This window comes from Acanthochromis polyacanthus, chromosome 5, assembly GCF_021347895.1.
Source record: "Acanthochromis polyacanthus isolate Apoly-LR-REF ecotype Palm Island chromosome 5, KAUST_Apoly_ChrSc, whole genome shotgun sequence".
Classification (NCBI taxonomy): Eukaryota; Metazoa; Chordata; class Actinopteri; family Pomacentridae; genus Acanthochromis; species Acanthochromis polyacanthus.
In genome coordinates this window covers 15,801,677-15,822,762 of record NC_067117.1, presented here as the reverse complement: position 1 = coordinate 15,822,762, position 21,086 = coordinate 15,801,677, and the positions used below count along the sequence as shown (strand labels likewise).

Genomic DNA, 21,086 nt, shown 5'->3' with positions numbered 1-21,086 from the left:
AATGCTATAATACAGTTCTTCGCTTGGCCAGCTTTTATTGTGCTGCCTTCAAAAGAATGTGCATGTTAACAGATTTAAAATTTCAACAGATAATAGAATGATCTGAGCTGTAGAAATGTGACCTTGAAATAAACTTTAACTCCACTTAAAGTATGTCTGCTGAGGGTTTTATTTAAACCTCTCTAAAGGTGACCTCTACAGGACTCAGCAGCTCAGATTAAAGTGCAGCTTTTGATACAGTCAATGCTTTCCCACAAAATCTATACCTGTGCTCATAAAAAATGCTATTAGATTCTAATACACATTTTGACAGCAGTCATTTTGACTACAGAAGTAAAAAATCTGTTCCAGTACGTGTCCCAGCAGGTTGTGACAGTGAAGCAGCACGAAACAAGGACACTACAATTAGCTCAGGGTGAGGGTTAGAATGCTGGTCCATTTTTAATCGTAGCAGTTACCACCTGTCATGTCCAAATGTTTGAGGTGATAAAGGTTTATTACGATGCGACAAAGAGAATGTGGTTGGTGTAAATGGTAACCTACAAACTGAGAGCTGACTGCACACTGTAAAGCTAGGGTAGACTCATAACTTCCAGACTGGGGGTGAACGGGAAATAATCCCAGGCAAGGTTTGAAAATGAACTGAAAAACGGAGTATAAGAAGATACATTAATTTGTTAAGTAGTATTCAATGCGAAAAATTACTTCCTTACTTCCACACATGCTGTGTACATTTTTCAGTTAGTACTGTTATGCATTAAAAGCAAATTTCCAAAACACTAATATAAAATCTGTTATAAATGGAGTGAAATATTAAAGATGGAAAGTGTTGATTTCACTCAGGTATATGGGTCAATATAGAATTGAGAGACTTTTGAAGTTCATGGGATTTATCTTGCCTACATTTTTATTAAAAGTAAAAAAAAAACTAATGTTTTTTATGTTCATTGTGACCATGTCTCTACAAATTCTATAATTATTTATTGTGGAAACAATCACTTATTAATAAAAAATGACTTGATATTACTAAAATGTCAATTAAATAATAACAACCACCTTTGAATTAGGTAAACAATAATAAGATGAGCTTATTCAAAAATTGTTGACATTTCTTAGAACTGTGTGTTTGTGCTGTGATTGTGGCATACAGGTGTTTATTTTATTGCTCCACTCTGCATTTACACCATCACTTAAAAGTTCTGTCTGTGGTGAACCTACACAGGTTATTTCACTGAATTGATTTAGTCACCAGACTCTGTGTGGAGTTCAGTGACCTTGTGTAATTACAGTGTACCTTTGCTCACTTCTCACCACAGAGCTGTCTGGGTCAATGGTCAAAACCTCTTAATCACTTTGTGACACCGACTGGATCTCCAACAGCTGCAGGTTAATGTGAACCAGCCTGCAGAGCTCACTGTGTCTGAGGTTTAACTTTGGCCTTCAGCAGACATGTAGGTTTAAGTTCATTTTAAGGTCACATATCTACCGCTCATATCATTTTACATACCGCAGACGTTTTAAATAGATTAACATGCAGGTTCTTTTAAAAGCAGCACCATAAAAACTGGCCAAGTAAAGAACTGCATTGTTAGAATTTAAAGTATGAAAGAGCATTTTTCTCTCTCTCTAAGAAAAAAAAAAGCTATAAATGGTTGTATTTATATAGCGCTTTACATGATATGTCACATTCACCCATTCACACACTGATGGCGGAAGCTGCCACGCAAGGTGCTCACCACGACCCACCAGGAGCAGTTAGGGGTTCGGTGTCTTGCTCAGGGACACCTCGACATGAGCTCGGCGGGCTGAGGATCAAACCGGCAACCTTCCAATTACAAGACGGCCACTCTACCCACTGAGCCGTGCCACCCCAAGCTATAATTTATAAGCTATGATTTTTATTTACAGGCAACGATACCTACATGTAGTGAATGTGCAGAAAGTTCTGAAAATGAGCTATTAAAGTCCTGGAGTTTATAAATTGATTTATCATTGATGTGAAAAAGCCCTACACGCTACTTACCCCAAACAAGGTACAAAAGAGGACAGAAGAGTAAATCATGTCTATATGTGTGAAGTCAGTAGTGATGATGATGTGCAGGGGTTATAAGTATTTGAAGAAATACAGAATGCATGAGAGCTTTATTGCAATATATTATACTAAGAACTGTCACCTGGTTCCTTCATTTTGTTTTCCTCATCGCCACCATAAACTGATGAAAGAAATACTCAAATTGATGAATAAAAATGGACTAGAATGCAGGAAACCCTTGCAAGTTCCAGTTTTGCTGGACTTCTAAACTGCAGCTAAGTGAATCTGATAAGTGTGACGACAACATCCCAGAGGAGTCTACATAAGTAGAATCAATGAAAGCATCTGTATGAGAGTGTAAGTTGCACTGAAGAGGACTAAGTTGCACATTTGTGTAAAAGATTTGTGACTCCTATTGATGAACACACAATAAAACACGTTACTCATCCTTGAATCCACAGTGACTTGTTTAATTATCAAAATAACCAAACAGCCAATTTCATTCATTTGTAATTGGTACACATGCTTGCTTTACTGTGACAATAGCTTAGCTAAATTAGAACAAGGTTCGTGCACTTAATATTCTCGTCCTACAGCGGTGGATGAAAGTTGTCTAAACACACACTTAGAAATGCCTAAATGATGAAAAGCTCAACATGTGTTCTATTTAGGCCTTTGTGGTTCCAACCATCTGTGATGCTTGCTGGCTCTGTTGTAACTGCTGGATCTTCACATTCATTACTTCAATGACAGCTGAAAGAAAGAACACAGTGTATAAAAGTTTCATACACATTATAGCCAGTGAAGTTATCACTTAATCCACACTAGTATATGCTGAGCTGACATTTCTTTCATGGCATGCTGTAGGTGCTCTCTGGGATTTATGTCAGGGCTCCGATTATCGTTCCTGGGTGCAATATTCTAATATTTTTAGCAGATTTTTTTAAAAAAAGTTTGCATCTAAAATTCATCTGTACACTTCAGAGTTTAGGATTCCATAACTAAGTTACCCTACACCACTCTAGGGAAAGAAAAAATAAACATATTTCATTGTTAAAAAAATAACGCTACACTTTCAGACAATCTCTGATGAAACACATTGACAGCGGTAATAAAATGCCCCGCTCAGATGTTATATCTGACATGCATGAACAAACCATACATCCCATTAAACTACAGCTATGATTGCTCACATCAGCTGACATGCTCCAGTAACTATCAGCTTGTTCATTTGCTTCTGCATAGCCATTTGGATGCTTTTATTCAAGTGACAACCTAACTTATTTATTGTATTTAAAGTTGTGCAATGTATTTATATGTTGCTCTATAAATGGATAAACAGCTGTTTATGTAATACCTTGTGATACAAAGCTATGATCTTTTTGTGTCATGGTATAATGAGTGACCTGTGATACTGATACAAGAAACAGAGATCTCTAGGAAAAATGGAACTAGGATTACCTTGTTTCATGGCATGTTTTTCTTGAAGGGCTGGCTGAATTTTCTCTATCTGCTTTGTGAGGAAGTCTACTTTACGCTTGAAGAAGGCCTTTGAGTCTTCCACATTCTACAGAGAAAAGTACAACAAAACACATAAAGAAGAATGTTTTATATAATTTATATATATATATATATATATATATATATATTTAAATAAATAATTAGTTCACAGTAAATTTACCTTTTCAACATAGTATCCTGTTCCCACATCCACTAAAACATGCTCCACATCATTTAGTGTTCCAGGGACATACATCTGAGCAGAGCAGTGTTAAGGACAAATATAAATATATACACTGTACATCTTAAGAGACATGTGAAGCACATCACACATAACAGAAAACATTTGTTGTAACACTGCAGAAAAGGATACAGAACTGGTAAGGGGCACAAGCAATTCTTTTCCTGTATGTGAAAGGAAAGAAACAAGAAGGGAGCATTCAATCAGGTTGACAGTAACAGAGTAACCCAAAGTACAATGAAAAGCAACTGTAAATATCATACTGTAAATCTCAGTCTAGAGAATCAGCTTTCTCCATAAAGCGCTGCACTACCAACTAAAAAGAAGCTATTTACACATGTCAAATTATTTGCAACAAAAATTAATGGTTGGTTAACGAAAAACCATAGAGCTGTGGCAATTTTTTTTTTAACTGATTCGAGTTATTTTCCCCCCAATTTCACATCATCATATAGTAACTAGATAAGAGGAATTAATTGCGCTTCCTTATTCATTACATTGTATTTTCCTAGTGAAAAAAATAAATAAATAAATACCGGACTACTGACAAACCTGTTCAACGTTTCTAGTATGCATTTATAAAATGTCTGACAGTTCAACATGTATGATGAAAGACACAGTTCACCCTTCCAACATATGAAAGAGGGTAGTCTTATTTTTCATGGCAACTTAAGAATATAACATAATTTATACAGCCACTGTGTTGACGCACCTTCGTTGTTTTTGTTCAGGACATTCAAACTATCTTTAGCTTCAACATACTTGGTCTGGACAACTTTGAGTTGACCTATTGAAGACGTCAGGAACTCAATCTCCTGCAAAACACACGTACAAAACAAACGGCACACACATCATTTAGAAAAACATTGCTTTACGTTGTCGACAACATGACACACCCGGTGTCTGCAGAAGCTAACGTTTGCACCGTTAGCTTCAGGTGGGCTAGTTAGCTTTGTAGCTAACACACCCTCTCAGAGCCACCCAGAGTCTTGTTTTCACACAGTCAATTTATAGGAACACACTCATAGCAGATATATAGCAAAGTGACTTATATTACCTGGTCTAGCTGAGTTTTCAGCCCCTCTAATTGAGGCAGGGAGAGATCTGTGAGGTTCACCGCCATGTTGGTAGCGTGATGCTAAACGACCTTTAGCGCTGCTGCTTCCGGGTTATGGAGCCGTTGGACTGTTATTAGTCTGAAACATCGCCCACCTGCGGACAAAACACAAAGACGAAGCTTCTCCTGATCAACCACACTAATCTCAGCATACAGAAATTAACAGATGACAGTTAAAAGACCATTCTCAAAGTGACAGCTCATTTGCATCCTACTTTTTTCTAGCTAAACTTGATGAAAATGTTAATTCATCCTCTCATATTGCCCAATTCACCAAACATCATTAGTGAAATATTGCCATTTTGAAAAAAAAAAAAAAATCCAAATTGACAATATTTGAAAAGCTTTTAAGTTACAGCAGAAATTCCCATCTATATGTAATGCTCACTCTTTCTACCTTTTCTCACATGCACTTTCTATTTATAAACTGAACCTGTACATGTTTACATACAGTCCCCTCCAACAGTACCAGAACAGTGAGACCAATTCCTTTATTTTTGCTGTAGACTGAAAATATTTGGGTTTGACATCAAACGTTGAACATGAGACAAGCGATCAACATTTCCATTTTTATTTCCAGGTATTTACATCTGGATCTGGTCTTGTCTCATGCTCATCGTTCGACGTCAAAACCAAATGTCTTCAGTCTACAGCAAATAAAGGAAAATTGGCCTCACTGTTCTGATACTTTCGGTAGAGAGCGTACAACTGCACCTAGTATGTACTTTCTGCACTACTTCAAGCCTTTACATTTTTGTATGTTTGGCACTGTGCAATATCCAGAGGTGCAGCATCAGTGACACTACAATATTTGTAGTTCTTAATACACCAAATAAGCTTTCCTTTCAACAATAAGCTGTATCAGTTTTCATAGATTACACTTGTACAAAATGTTTATATGTGCACATTCCTTACTCTACTTTGAAAAAACTTTGATTGCATAAATGATTTCACTGTAAACTGCAATGACAAGGGAATTCTGTTTTACACAGGTTAACAAATGTGGGAAAATTTAGAGCATTAAATATTATCCCAGGTGTAGCATTTTACTGTACTTTACTACTCCAACCTCTATAATTTTAATCTAACCCATGTCTGAAGTAAACTGATCTTATTCCAAACAGTAACTTGTTTACATTTCGTAACATGTCTCTTGCTCCCACAAGATAAATTTAAGGTTTTGAGCACTACCTTCAAGCATAACTGTGATTAATTAGTCATTTCCACAGCACAAACAGATTGTATGTGAAACTACTTTATTTCAAAATTGTTGATCATTCAACAGATTAAAAAGTCATTTAAACACCATAACAAATTACAAGGTATTTAAAACCATCAACACTGTAAAAAAAAAAAAAAACAGTGGTTAAATATTTAAGCATTAGTTTAAATAAAGATAAAAGAACTTTCAGCTTGAAAATAAAAACAATGCGGAAAATGAGGGTTTAACTCGAAGATACAATCATACGTGCTGAAACAGTAAAATCTGAATACTGCATAGAATGTTTACATCCTGATTTTTCTAAGAGTTTCAGCCTTTGTGTCCTACTGCAGGTGGACCGGTAAGCCGTAGACCACTGGAGCAGCTCCTATGATGTGTCTCAGCAGTGGGACTTGGCGTGCTGGACCCATGTAATCCAGGAGAGACGCTCCAGATCCAGCGGAGAACCAGGACTTAAGCAAGGCTGTGACGAAGCGATCAATATCCCGATCCGTCACATTCCACAGGTTTCCCAAAATAAAGGGACTAAAATAATAAATGAAAAATCAAGGTACTTGACACAGACATCACAGAAAATCTAAACGACCTCTGGAGCATTTAGTGACATGACTATTCCACACAATATCCCTAAAATCCACCAATATTCCTTATATTGAGAAGTTCATTTGTGATAAGCAAGAATCAAAGTTGTTGATGTAACGGGCCAAGTATAACTTTAAAATAAAAGAGCGATAGTTTGAAAATTCTGAGGCTGTGCAAAATCAAAATAGAAAACTTACAAGTCTTTATTTTACACTAAAAACACGTATTAAAATTATATTAAATAATCTTCATTCAGGAACATGAGGATGACTATAAAAACCAATAACTCACCAGCCTGCAATGAGGTAGTCGAGAATGATGCCTTGCCCCTCCTGATCCCCTCGTACTGCCAGAGCAGCACTACTGCAACCAATCAGCAGAGAGGCTGCTCTCATCTGCCGTTTCAGGACTGCCTGGCTGTCCAGGAACCTTCCACCTCCTCCATGACCCGAGTAACTGAAGCATGGACAAAGAAATAGGAAGAGAAACTCAAAGCATTAATGTAGGAAAAGTTTGACTTTGTGTAGAAACAACATCCGTTTAACAATGAAATCTGCAATACAGTAAATGTGCAAAAGGTAAAAGGCTTTGAATACTTTCTGAATAAGGTAGTTCTTTATCAAACATTCTTGTGATCTCTAACTATTGTTCCTTTTCCCTTGAAGATTGCTTAAGATCACTTTAAACTCACATGTATAGATCCTTGGTCGCAACAGCTTCTACAAGTTGACTCGAGTCAGGAGCAACTCCACACACACCTTGCCAGCCCGGTTTACTTTAAGAGGAATGATTATTTAATAAGTGGGACAAATGAACCAGTAGCACACACACACAAATTTTATATTGTCATACAAGGTCAGTTTTTTTTTTTATCTCACCTGGCAAACCAGTCCTTGAATTGTTCCTGAGTGTTTTTTAAATTGGCATCAGGGTCCAGCACATAAAACACCTTCTTTGTATCCACCCCAAGCCTCAGGATGGACTGAGAGCCAATCTAAAAGGGTAGATTAAAAAAATAAGTTATATCCGTATCAACTATTAAACCAGTCAAAGTAAATTACATCAGTAGCACAAACTTGAATGTTGCATTTATGGAGCTTATACGTACCTCTTTCTGTAAACTCAGTCCCAGCAGTGAGTGCAGAGAAGGCATCCTGCTTACAGAGCAAGACTTCAAAAGGGAGATGCTCTCCCATGGCAACTTCTGAAGGTACTGCATCAAACACAAGACAACAGCTGATCAGTATCAAATATTCTCTGTCCTCTCAAATGACATATTGTAGTAATGCTCGTCTTTGTGACACACATGGCTATCATTGCACTGACTGATCTACAGCAGAATTCAGTATTTCACATAGATCATGAAACCAACCTTGTCCAGGATTAGAACCGTGTGGCCTTTGGGCTCATCTCTCTCTGCGAGTTGAGAAACAGCTCCATGGAGAAGCTGATCACACTCAGTGTTCCACTGTGGAGAAACTCCAAGCGCAAAACTTTTAAGATCTTCTTCAGAGAGCACAGGAGATGCAGAAAGCACAACCTATAACACAAGTTAGAAGCGTTACTGGTTGTTGTTGTTTGGCTATATCCAGGGGCTTTTCAGACCAAAACAAACAGCACATTAATGCTGAAGGAAATCAACAAATTTAAAAAAACAAAATAAACAACACACCTTCAACATCTCCTCGCTAATGGTCACTCCTCTTGCTGATAAGGCCTTGCAAAGTTGTTGGGACTGTTTAGAGAGCTCAGAGTCCAATGTAAGGGGGAGAAGCAGGCTGTTCCAGCATCCAAGCACTCCATCCAGGTCCTTCAACAGTTTCTGTAGGCAGGATGACAGTGAGTTTGGACTTGTCAACTTTTCAGTAACATTTCATAGTCAGAACTTGGAAAAACTAAACAGTATTAACTCATCTGAAAATGTATTTTTTTCTTCCTTTTGCTCTTCCAAATTTCTCAGTGTATATCTTGAAATGAAAGTAAGTAAATAATCAATCATTACTAAGGCCCAGCAGAGCCATTCTTTTATCACCCACCCCAACTCGGCAGTCAAGACTCTTGCGGCCCTGCCACCATTTGGCTTTTAGAGACTCGCCGCTCATAACCTGCTGTTCCGCCAGAATGCTATCCATCTCCTCCATCATCCAACTAATAGGGTGCTGCATAAAACAGAGACAACAAAAAGTCTTCATCTCAGATTGTGAGAATAAAACCCAAATGAAATCACAACAAATGTCTGTCTTCACCTTACAGGACTTAAAAGCTCTCACTAATTTACAATACATTAGGAAACACAGTTGTGACCAAACATTTAAATAAACTTGTAAAGATCATGTATATTATTCCAGTCTGGAGTTTTCCATAACTCCTATTACAATTAATTTGCTATGATGGAATCGCTGAAACACATCTTTTTCACAAAAAAACAATCATGCATTTTGGTTCTTTCCTAGATTTATCATAGGTCCTCTGGAAATAGGACAAAATCTGCTGGTCAAAAATATACATACAGCAATTTAACTAATCAATACAATGGGAAAGAGTTATAGGACTCATTGGAAACTCAAGTCTGCCATGATATACATCAGGGGTGTCAAATTCAATTCCTGGAGGTCCACTATCCTGCATGTTTTAGATGTTTCCTTCTTCCAACACACCTGATTCAAATGATCAGCTCATCATCAAGCTCAGCAGAAGCCTGATAACGAGCCTGATTTGAATCAGGTGTGTCGGAAGAGGGAAACATCTAAAACATGCAGGATAGTGGCCCTCCAGGAACGGATCTTGACACCCCTGATATACACGGTCTTTACAAGTGTCTGTAAACTTTTGTTCCCAAATGTAGCTCTGGTTTGTCACTGCTGACTGCAAGGACGGATGTATGAACAGTCAGCGAAGCAAAGAAACGGTTTACTCACTTAAATGGAAGAATCATGCCATGGCGAGCTTATATTACGGTACTTGCTAGATTGTTTTCATTTGATTAGGTTCAAGTACAGCTGCAGGGTGGATTTTCTCACTCAGCTAAGCTAATTATTACTGGTGGTAAAGGATGGAAAACAGTTACCATGACAACAATTTTTAAGTGATTATATTGCTAAAGCTGTAACCATTTACACAGTTATGTAGTTTCAGTTTGCAGCTAATATCTAATCAAGATTTTGAACTGTGTAGAAAAGATAATACCATCCATCTGAAAATTATGCAAATGACCACACACACCTGCTGTTTAGATGTGTTGATGTGAACAGTGACAGGAGCAGAGCCTTTTTCAAGACGTGACAGTATAATACTGTTGCCCATTTCCCCTGGTTTTACTCCAAGCACAGACATCAAACACACCGTCACCCCTGTAAGGAAAAGATTGAGACGCAGAGAGAGAAAGGATATGTTATGCAAGTATAATGCAAATCAGGTTCTGTTTTGCTTAGCTCGAGGATCCACCTTTCTACCAAAAATGCTTCCTAAATCAGTCACCACTTAGCAGTCACAGCAGCAAGAGGAATTGCACACAGGACAAACAAATGATTCTTACTTGCTCTGAAACCACATTACCAGATTCAGGCTCTCATTAAAGAAAACACTGGTATTTTAATGCTAAGATCAACACACAATTTATTTTCCTACCAGGTGGAATGCCTTGAATTTGCTGGATAAAGTCCTGACAGTGGTTCTGAGGGAACTTCGAGGAGTCGACAGTAGGGAAAGAGAAGATGTCCATCTGAGACAGCGTCTGTTCAGTAGAAGTGTTGGACACAGACCCACTGGGCTCATTCAGACTCATAGCATCCATCTCGTCTGTCAGCTCACTGGAAGCTTTTTTCTGCTTTCTATCAAAACCACACAAAGAAAAGACAGTTTTCAATCATTTCAAATCCAACTTGTGATAATTTAATTACAGAAAATTCTGGATTTCAGATGCGAGTTGTTGACATAGCTTGGCACGGACAAGTTGTGCAAGTAAAGTGACACTATGCATTTTACACGTGCTTACTTGAGACATCTGGCTAAATGTCTGATTGTACGATGGCGAACAGTGACGCCCAAGGACTGGGTGTGCAGCATTGCTGTAGTATTGGGGTCTTGCTGTCCCATGGTCAAGGCCAGAAGAGTACAGAGGTTGGGATAGATAGTGGGAGAGGGGAAGTGCTGAAGAGACAGCCAGGCTGAGCGGAGCAATGACTGAACATCCTCCAATGAGAGATTTTCTGGGGAAAAAATAAACGAATAAATAAAATGGATACAAAAACTAGATACGGAGTTTCACATTTTCTGTGGCTCTCCTCTGCCATATTGGACTTAGAAAAAAAGATAATATTTTTAGCACATATTACCCGATTGTGAGTTAGACTCACCTGTCCCGATGTCTGAATGAGTGAGGTGGGTTTGCGTGCCTTCTCTTAGAGGACCTCTGTGCCTCAGTTCAGACAACTCGCCTTTCTCCAAACACATATCCCTTCGCAATACCTCAAAATCTATGTCTATATAGAGAAATGAGACATTCTGTCAGATACTGTGATGACTATGATTGCTATTTGTATTGAAATTACTTGAAAATCTTACACATATAGCACCCTTCAACTCAAACATTTTTCCTAAGCCTATTGTTGATGTTCTGAGGATGAAATCAAGCAGCTACTATGGCAAGTTTGAAAATCCTAATAATGAGCTGGGAACAACAAACTCGATGTTTCAGATGTACTATGACCACCTGTAATGTTTTCAGTATCAAGTATGAAAGATTACAAACTAAACTTATAATTTTATGCTTTACAGACACTATTATTGTGTGAATGCCTGGCATTCCCGTGTGCACAAAACAAACTGTTACCTTTACCTGAAGCCACATTGTCGTCGGCCTCAGTGTCTGAAGTCCTGAGTTGCTCGATGCTCATGTCCAGGACGTCATTAGTTTCCTCCTCAATGCTCCTCATTTTGTCTGGCTCCTCCATTGACTCTGCGTCTGCCTGGGACAGCTGCCTTCTGGTTCTAGCTCTTCTTGTTGAGACCAAAATCTCATCATCTTCTGAAGAAGTAGGACGACGCACTGCAGTGTTCCTTTTCCCCTTTACCTGCCTCTTGGGTTGGACCTTCTCTGCAGGTGGACCTGGGGCGTTTTTAGCGTTCTGACCAGCTCTTCTAGCAGTCGTTCGCTTTTTAAGGACATCTGCTTTTTCCTTAGATTCTGCTTGGGTACTGGCCTCTGAGTCACTTTCATCACTAAATTCCACCTGTATTCAAATATCAAACAAGACATTTTCATAAGATACAAACTACATTTTTGTAACATCAACAAAATATACCTCTGAGATTGGATGCTTACCTTAAAACGGGATTTCTTTGTGCGTTTGGGGGCAGCGGGCACACGCTGTGGTTTGTCTTGAACAGGCGACAGCTCTTCATACACATGAAACTGCAGCTTAGAGGCAGTCTTTGGTGCTTTCTGCACTGAGGTTGGACCTTTCATACTTGGAACAGGAGTGCAAGCTAAAGTAGGTACCACTGTGTTGAAGTCAAAACAGTCAAGTGTTCTCCCAGAGGACTTAGATTTCGGCATAACTGGTGTCATGGGAAATAAACTTTTTTCTTTGGTTGAGGAACTTGTCCATTGAATCTTGACCTTCTTTGCCTCCTTTTTTGTGTCAGGAATACCTGGGTTTTTAATGACATCTTTCGCCTTCTTATGTGTGGATGAGGGAGCAAGTGATCTCAGCTCTTTATCCTCTTTTGGTAAATTCCATGTCCAAGCATTTGAGAAGAGCTCCTCTGGGGTGCAGCCCTTTTTGGCAGCCAAGAGCATCAATGATGCAATGGCTTTGGTTGCCAATAGGCCTGCTCTCACAGGTGTTAGCACAGGCGAGGGTGTAGAGTCCACAAATGCTAAGCCAGCTTCCAGGACTTTCCATACACCACAGGCCTTGTTCAGCCTCGGTTCCAGCCCAGACAGGGCCATATGTAGATAAACACGGCCCACCACATCCTGCATCAGGGAGGATCTGGAGTTGCCTTTAGCAGGGAAGAGTTCAGTCAATTTTGCCTTAAGTTTGCTGGCAAGATTCTTACAGCGGGATAATGTTGTCCTCTGAAGTTTTAAGCTGACACTGGCTTCATTGGGATCCAGCTGAAGAACCAGATCAGCCTGTGTAGCTGCCCAGCGAGCAGTGGCACGACCAAGACACGGTTCAGAGCAGCAGGGGCACAGACAGTCAGGTTCATGCGCAAGGCAGGAGAGCCAGCGGCGAGGCTGTGCTTTGAGAGGAGGGGAGCTGGACTGATCCTTCACTATAGGTTCTTTGGTAATCCACCTGGTGCTTAGAATGTCCTGTAGATCATCCTCCACGGTCGGAAGGGGAGACTTAGATTTCTGCACAGGACGACCTTTTCTTGGTTTGATTTTCACATCTGTTCTCTTCACCTGATCAGAAAAATCTTTGGGAAAACAAAAGAAAAAAGAAGCTTATTTCGTTGCTCACAGAAAGTGACACTAGAAAAATAATGAAAATTTTATTAAATCAATATCATGATACAAAAAATATTTTCCTGAAACCAAAGCAGGTCATTGCACTGAATCACTAACATGAAAAGCTATAACTCAACTGTCATAATAGACAGAAAGTCAAGTCAATATGAAAATTACCACCCAGCCGTATTTGAAATGGTACCGCTGTGCATTAACAGACCTGTGCAGAGATCCAGAAGGTTTCTGACTTTGTCTAAATCAGCTTTACTTTCTTCTCTCTCCCCCTGCATTAACTCCAACTCGGCTTTCGTCACAAGCAGCTCAGCACATCTAAAACATGCACAAGAGAAAGCCAAAGACTGAATTTCATCACAATATTAACCAGAATTTGCAACATAAACATTTATCTTGTTTGATGTATTATGTACATATGTATATTATATTGTACTGTGTTCAGTACTAAACCAAAAAATGTGAATCTTCTGAAATTTTATCAGCTTTGTTACATATTAACAACTGAATGCTACAAAACAAAACAATCCTGCAAAAATACTAGAAATATTTTTGCTTATAACACAACTCGTCCAGACCCATAAAAGAAACTCAAATCACCCCCGCTTCTTAAAATTAAGATTTATGGTCCTGTACCAAATCAACTGAAACTTGACTTGAAAATAACAAATCCAATTGTTTCCACTTCTTTAATTGTATTTTAAGTCACTACTGTGAATAACTTACTGGCTGAGTGCTTGCAGCTTAGTGGCAAGTTTCAGGGCTTCTAGGCATTGACGTCTAGCCTCATTGATGCTCCCACAACTGCTCCTCACAGCCACCAGCTTCATGGAGCTGTTTAACACCTCTGAGAGCAGGAGCCACTTCCACACCAGGTTATCACCTGCTCAGACCAGAGAAGAGGGAGTGAACCACATTGACAAAAAAATTTTGACCAGTAGTATGCTTGTTGTATTAGCATGGACATACCTTGGTCAATGAAGCGCACATCTGAGCTGCTGCTGCTGTCAGCCCCATATAGACCCCCTCCCACTAAAGTGTAAAGGAGGCTGCAGAGAAGCTTCAAGCTCTCATACAGAGCGACATCCGGGGTATTTATACCTGAGGCATAAAAACACGGATCCAAGGTTGGTTGTGTCGAAAAATTCTTACCTCTATATTCTCAGTGACAAAATAAAAATTAAAAGTCGTCTGGTTATATAAAGCGGTGCAAATGCTTCTACTAACCGTGTTGTGTGATACAGTTTCGTTGGGTTTGTGGCAGTTGAGCGGTGTCTAAACTCAGGTAAGAGCTGCAGGTCTGGAAGGTTTGCACACGCAGAAGGTACCAGGACTTTGATTGTCTCTGATCATTCACTTCTTTGAGCACCTCACACAGATAAGGCACTCCACAATCCACCTGAAATATGACAAAACAGGAGAGGGGGGATATTATGAAACAAAAGTAATCAATTGTTTTTCTTTTTTAATCACATGATGAAGCAAAAAAAAAAAAAAAAAAGCATTAGTGTGACAATGTGAGAAATGCTGCTAGCAGACTGGTTACATACCTGTCCTGTGCTGTAGTAGTACTGAGCTTTCAATAGGACAGCCAGCACAGAGAGGGACGATTTGCTGTCAGCAGTGGGGTCTGAAGCAAGAGCTTTTTCTGCTTGCTCCAACTGGGCCTGAAAATAGTAAGTTACATTAGAAAATCATTTCTCATAGTCAGAAAAATGGCTCAATTAACATAACCCATTCCATTTCTTCTTCTTTTCCTGGTTTTTTTCCCTTCAGGAGTCACCACAGCAAATAATCTGCTTCCATCTAACCCTGTCCTCGACATCATCTTCTTTCACTACATCCATAAAACTCCTCTTTGGTCTTCCTCCAGGCTTCCTGCCTGACAGTTCAAAATTCTGCATCCATCTACTGATATATTCACCGTCCCTCCTCTGTACAACTCAGTCTGGCTTCTCTGGCTTTATCTCCAAAACATTTAACATGCACTGTCCCTCAGATGTACTCTTTATTCCTGATGCTATCCATCCTGGTCACTACCAAAGAAAAAAATCCACATTTTAACCCTCCAGCTCTGCCTCCTGTCTTTTCCTCATAGCCACCATCTCTAAACCAAACATCACTGGTCTCACCACTGTTTTCTACACCTTTCCTTTCATTCTTGCTGATACTCTTATCACATCAGACACTTTTCTCCACCTGTTCAAACTCAATCCATTTATTGATATGGAAAAAGATACACTCTCTTTGCATTCAGGATAATCATTATAAAATGGCATTACCAGAGCCACTTCAGGGCTGCCCATATCCAGGAGGAGCTTGGCCGACTGACAGAGAGCACTGGCACAACCCTGAGCATCAGCAAGTTGACGTGAAAGTCCAATCACAAGTTGGTAAGCTTCCAAAGCTTTCAGAGGCTAAAAAAAGGAATAAGGAGACTTGAAGCATATACAGATAGATAGCAATGTTCAGAAGATTACAACACTGGGATATACCAGAATATGCTTTTTACACAGTCTGTTACAATGCAACTTCAAATTAAAGTATTTCTTGCCCAACATTCTTAAATCAGTGCTATTAGATTGCCATTACCACACCTAGGGTGAGAAAATAATAAAAAGTTGACATTTGCTTTTGGGCTTTTTGAGTTTACAGAGATTTTACATGCACAAAAAACATAAAGCAAAGCATAATACAGGCTCTTTAAGATTCAAATCAATGATTAAACCAATGCTTAATGATTCATGTGAGGTTACTTACTGGAGGCTAAAAAACCATTTATAATTGAGGAGAGAAATAAAAAAACAAAAACAAAGAAAAAAACAAACAAACACACAAGACCATGATTTTTTTTTTTTTGCACATTCTGTGTTATTACCTTTCCCATGAGCCTGAAAAGAGCTGCAGCCAGAGCAATGGAGCTACAGGTCTGTTTGGGGTTCCTAACAGAAGGCAGGGCTTGATGCTGAAGAAGAGCAGACCATCCACCCAGAGCTCTCTCCAAAGGCTGACACAACTCTTTCAAAGAAAAGAAATGTGTTTACATCCCTTGCAAAGACAACAAGTGACAAATAACTGTCGATTACACCGATCAGCTCCACCAATCAATTTATTCTGAAGCAGATCAACAGTTTATGATATCATTTATATAAAGGAAAAGATATATAGATTATGATAATCATTAGACAAATAAACAATCCCTACTGTTTTCTGCAGCCAGGTTGAAATGCAGTCTTTCGTAGACCTGATTACTGTCCTGTGTCTTCTGCTTGTCTTCATACTCAAAATCATTGATTACGGGATCGGCAGCATACGGCGTTTGCCTACACAGATCTCTTCTTTTTCTGTCATTCTCAATTGCCTGACCAAAAAACATATCATCAGTTAATAATCTCAACATTTAAAAAGTATTAAACTAACCCTTTATTCAAACACTAGCTATTTAACAGCAGGACATCCTGACATCACCTCCTCAAGCAGTTCTATAAAAGCACATTTTTGAGACTATGAATAGGGTCATGCCATTACAAATTTCAGTTTCAGACATTCTCATTTTATGACAGAAGGAAATTCTAAACAATTACTCACTTCAATTAACATAGAACTAATAAAACAGTGGTTCACAAAAGCATGCACACGATATCCTGACTGATCAAACAGAGCTCACCTCCTGAAGATTCTTCTCCAGAGTGCAGATATACAGCCAAAGTAACGCATGAGCTTTGTCATCTTTCAGTTTGTCCGCATTCTCTGGAGTCTCCGTTTCTTCTTCAAGAAGCCTTAAAGCTTCATGGATGAAGTCAACTGCCGTGCTGTGTAATCACAAATAGCACAATTAACTCTGAGACACAGTGCTGCTCTCCATGTTCCAGCAGGGCCCCAGACTAACTCCTTCAGTTGTACAAACTGGCAGTAACAACTTTTTCAAGCACATACCAGTCAGTCTGCTCACTGAAATCCTGGAAGCACACAACTTGGGCCATTTCACAGAGGTAAATAGCACGTAGATGGGTATGGGAACTCTGCTCATGGCAGATGTCCAACAGATCACACAGAGTGTTGTAACGTTCCTGGGCCATATCTGCTGCAACCTCCTTATAAGCACGTAACTCTTCTTCCAAAAGGGAAAGCATTATTTGCTCATCAGGTACATCAGGACCAAAACCATCACGTAATGTCCTGTTCCAGGATACGAGAGCACAAGACAATCAGTGACAGGCTTAATTTTCAATATGGCATATTCTTCCTACATGAGGCACACAACAGAAACCACTTTATTAGGACTTGTCTTTACCTGAGTCTTATGTCCTCCTCGGAGTTACGTGCTGCATCAGTCTTTGTTTTCACCCAGAGTGAGACAGGTTCAGCCATGTGAGTCGTGATCTTGTCCCCTAGAGCCTTTAGCCACAGGATCACCCAGTCCAAAGCTCGCTCAAAATGTCCAGATCGCCGTGAAGTTTGTACAGCCAGCATGAAGAGTCGGCTTAACTGGGTAGGGACATTATAAACATTATGAACTAAAAACCATCCAATAGTTCTGAAGATAAGTTCATAAATGAGTAAAAATAAGTTCCGCTTTAGAATAATGTGGGTTCACAAATTGGAGAGTTCAACATCAATTCCAAAGTGGCACAAAGTAGAAGGTCTAAAGAATTCATCAAAAATATTATCAAAATTGCAATATGGACAAGTGCAGGAGCTGCTTTTTTTTTTTTTTTTTAAATAAAGTATAACGTGTCATACTATTTTACATGAAGTAGTGCAGTGCAACAACAATGCCTCAGACTACAGACTATAAATCATAACCTCCACACACACAACAGAACATGCTTGTTTAGTACAGATCCCAGCACAAAAAAAAAACCAACAAAAAAAACCACATTCTGATTTGGAAAATAAATCCCACTAAAAACTGTGATTAATATCACTATATCTGTCAAACCAAATTACATTGTAATATATCTGCATATGTTTAGCCCCGAAATGCAACAGTTTTAAACACAAATGTAAATCTTAGCAAATGCGATAACAAAATTTCCCTCCCCCTTCACTTTATTAAAAGTACAAAACAATGCATTTCTACAATAGAACTAAGCAGTCCTAAAGAGCTTACCTTCTCTACAGAGAGCGACACGGGACAATTCTTGGACAGATCCCTGCAGAGGGTCTCAACAAGAGTGAAGGCCTGGTCATAGTGATTACGGTTGTATAAAGCACAGGCCAAGTTGCTCACGGTAATCACTAGAAGGCACAGGAAAAACAAAATGAAAAATGTTAGAATAAAATATTAGATGTGAATATAATGCAATCTAAAGAAAGTATTTCAGAAACATATGATCATGTGATCTCATAGCATTACCAATACAGAATGTACTCACCTGCTTTGACAAGAAGGCTTTCATTAGACAACTGGCGCAGTTCTGTCATCATCAGTCCAGCTGTAGCTTTACAGTAGAGCAGCACTCTGTCCAGTATGTCACTGTCCTCCAGCTAAATTCACCAAATCACAATCAATACTAAAACCTAAAATCAAGTAATCACAACTACTGCAGCATGCAGTAACTACTCATCCATCATTTTATCTGTCAACTCTGTAATTATCATTGTCATGAAACTGGATTTCACAGAAGCGTCCTCACCTGTGATGCTAGTATACTCTCATAAGCAAACGCAAAGCCTTTGTAAATGCTGACGCAAAGTTCCTGCTGCAGTCTGCTGCTCTCAGCCTGGTGTGCTGATTTCTGGGAGAAAAAAAAAAATTAGTATTTTTTAAAACATTTTTTAGCAAACCAGCAGACAAAAGCTCTGTCGTGGTCAGCAGCCACACCAACCTTTTTTAGTCCTTTCATTATCCGTATCTGGTGCTCCTCAAGGAACGAAAACAACGCCAGAAGCGCTGGTCCACTAAATCCCTTGTTGTGGCCACTTTCGACAGCCCAAACAACCAGACTGCATCCTTCCAGAACAGCATGAGCTTCCCTGTCGCCCAGGTCAGCTGAGACAGACCTCAAGGCTCTTGCACACTCTGTGAAAGCCTGGCCACTTTCTTCACCAGCCTTTACTGCTGAATGAATTTTTATTCCCCACTTGCCGAGTCCCAGCGCCGTACACTGACCGTTAACACAGTCTGAAACCTTGCTCTCGATTTCATCCAGGAAAGCAGAGGCCAGACTGTAGTGACTGGTTTTACAAAGCACCTTCGCTACAATCAGTGCCACTTCAAAAAGCAAATAAAAACTTGATGCATCTGCACACTGCTTGGACCCATCTCCTTCACTGCTGTGACCACCAGTCCAACATCTGTTAAAAAGTGTCTGTATTTCCTCGATGAGAAAGGAGGCATCCTCCTTTGTCATCGTTTCACAGCTACTCTTAAATGCAGTAATGGCATCTTCTGTGTATGTGGGAACTTTAGAGGAAGAAGGAATAGCACTTTCTGTATCCAGTAACAGAAGGAAGCTCAAAGCTTGCATTTGGCAGTGGAGTTTGTTGCGTGGATTAAGAATTTTTTTGGTTTTGCCCACAGATAGTCCATTCCAGAGGACAAAGAAGCAGTTCCTCACAAGGACACAGTAGTCTTCCCCACCCTACAGAACATACAAACCTTGTTGGGGTTATGGTAATTTTGCATTGTGGATATTGGAGTAACTGTGCGATGAATGTATATTAACCCTCATGAACAGAGTGACACATACCTGTTGTGCTGTGGCAAGTCTGCTGTAAAGCAACCCAGCTACACGGCTGCAAAGAGAGTAAACTTCGAGAGTGCTCAGCTTCTTGACAATGTGGAAAATGATCTTTTCCATGTACAGCGGACTGCTTTGAGCAATACCTGCTGCACAAATATCATAGCCATGAAGGGAAAGCTCAACCAGCTTTACCAGCTGACTGACATGGTCAAAGTCGAGGCATCCTTCTCCAAGATTATGGTTACAGGCTCTGGCGACCCTGTCACACAGCGTGCGACCCTGAAGCCCAGGTTGGTTCTTCACATAATTCTGCAAAACATATTTAAAAGGTTTACAACGCGAAAGAATTAATGTGCAGCTAACGGTAGTGTTGTTGTATTTGACAGAACATATCTAATATCTTGCACAGTAAACAGAGTTGGCACCATATAGAGGCAGTGCTTTAATCAGGTTTTCTCAGAGTACTAAAATAACATGACCATGTAACGTTACTGGGTGTAGAAGTATGTCATCGTGTTACAACAAAGTGTTTATGCTGACCTGTAGTTCCTGATATAAAAGCCGTATCTCTTTCACAGAGGCAGTCCGCTTGATGTATTCTTCCACCTTCAAACACTTCATGTTGGCAGCTGCAGAAGACACGTTAGTTACGGTAAATTATGTTACATTTGAACTTTAATAAAGTAGGTTAGCTTAGCCGCCGCTACGTTATGAGCGACACGACGCTGTTGCGCTAAACGTTAACGTTAGTGACTGAACTACAGCGTTCACTGCTACTTACCTGAAGGGTGGACGTTTGAAGAAAAAGTTCTCTTTACCACACATAAACAGAACACTTATTGTCCATTATAACAACGGTTTGAGCAGCTGTGCAGTTTATCCTACATGTATACGATAAAAGACTTAATATCCAAACACGGGAAAGACACAACCGCGCACAGTTTAAAAGGTGAATTGGCCAATCAGAGAGCACATCCGCTTTCAGTCTGAGACACACGGACTTCTGGGTAATATAGTTTTGGCGACGCTCCAACTATTCTATGCATTAATGTGCATTTAATCTTATATAACACCGTGGCTACACACAATTATTAACAATGATTAAAGGATTATTTAGCGATTAAATGAATGATCATCCGTCCTTATTCAAAATAATACCTAGTATGTTGTGCTTTTGACTTGGATTTGGAGTCATAGTTTCCACTTTGCTTCCTCTGTTGTATTTAATCAT

General features: G+C 39.5%; 2 protein-coding genes across 2 annotated transcripts; both read right to left on the bottom strand.

The window, feature by feature from the left end:
• Nucleotides 1–2,481: 2,481 nt before the first annotated feature.
• Nucleotides 2,482–4,974, bottom strand: pfdn5 (prefoldin 5). The gene is made up of 6 exons (XM_022203936.2): nt 4,831–4,974; nt 4,486–4,588; nt 3,906–3,937; nt 3,714–3,788; nt 3,494–3,599; nt 2,482–2,785 (listed from the first exon to the last, which is right to left on the bottom strand). The coding sequence occupies exons 1-6, from the start codon at nt 4,894–4,896 to the stop codon at nt 2,700–2,702; spliced, it is 468 nt and encodes a 155-aa protein (XP_022059628.1). The 5' UTR covers nt 4,897–4,974; the 3' UTR covers nt 2,482–2,699.
• A 1,167-nt stretch (nt 4,975–6,141) lies between these two features.
• Nucleotides 6,142–20,814, bottom strand: espl1 (extra spindle pole bodies like 1, separase). Its single transcript, XM_051948202.1, has 32 exons — nt 20,637–20,814; nt 20,396–20,484; nt 19,862–20,164; nt 18,998–19,753; nt 18,806–18,907; nt 18,545–18,656; nt 18,280–18,407; nt 17,461–17,654; nt 17,103–17,345; nt 16,834–16,978; nt 16,371–16,527; nt 16,045–16,184; nt 15,449–15,583; nt 14,717–14,833; nt 14,394–14,565; nt 14,136–14,267; nt 13,893–14,049; nt 13,375–13,484; nt 12,018–13,123; nt 11,532–11,925; nt 11,050–11,175; nt 10,689–10,902; nt 10,322–10,524; nt 9,917–10,044; nt 8,731–8,853; nt 8,367–8,516; nt 8,067–8,234; nt 7,803–7,907; nt 7,573–7,688; nt 7,386–7,469; nt 6,986–7,150; nt 6,142–6,637 (listed from the first exon to the last, which is right to left on the bottom strand). The coding sequence occupies exons 2-32, from the start codon at nt 20,474–20,476 to the stop codon at nt 6,436–6,438; spliced, it is 6,468 nt and encodes a 2,155-aa protein (XP_051804162.1). The 5' UTR covers nt 20,477–20,484; nt 20,637–20,814; the 3' UTR covers nt 6,142–6,435.
• Nucleotides 20,815–21,086: the final 272 nt, after the last annotated feature.

What these genes read in the sequence shown, in the direction of transcription:
- pfdn5 (XM_022203936.2), bottom strand. Translation starts at nt 4,896, where the DNA reads ATGGCGGTGAACCTCACAGATCTCTCCCTGCCTCAATTAGAGGGGCTG. An exon ending in CCTGAACAAAAACAACGAAG is followed by an intron (nt 3,938 to 4,485) that starts GTGCGTCAACAC and finishes TTTCACATACAG; the next exon opens with GAAAAGAATTGCTTGTGCCC. An exon ending in AAAACATGCCATGAAACAAG is followed by an intron (nt 2,786 to 3,493) that starts GTAATCCTAGTT and finishes TCTTTCTTTCAG; the next exon opens with CTGTCATTGAAGTAATGAAT.
- espl1 (XM_051948202.1), bottom strand. Translation starts at nt 20,476, where the DNA reads ATGAAGTGTTTGAAGGTGGAAGAATACATCAAGCGGACTGCCTCTGTG. An exon ending in TTTTATATCAGGAACTACAG is followed by an intron (nt 20,165 to 20,395) that starts GTCAGCATAAAC and finishes TATGTTTTGCAG; the next exon opens with AATTATGTGAAGAACCAACC. An exon ending in AAGCCTTCTTGTCAAAGCAG is followed by an intron (nt 18,408 to 18,544) that starts GTGAGTACATTC and finishes TGTGCCTTCTAG; the next exon opens with TGATTACCGTGAGCAACTTG.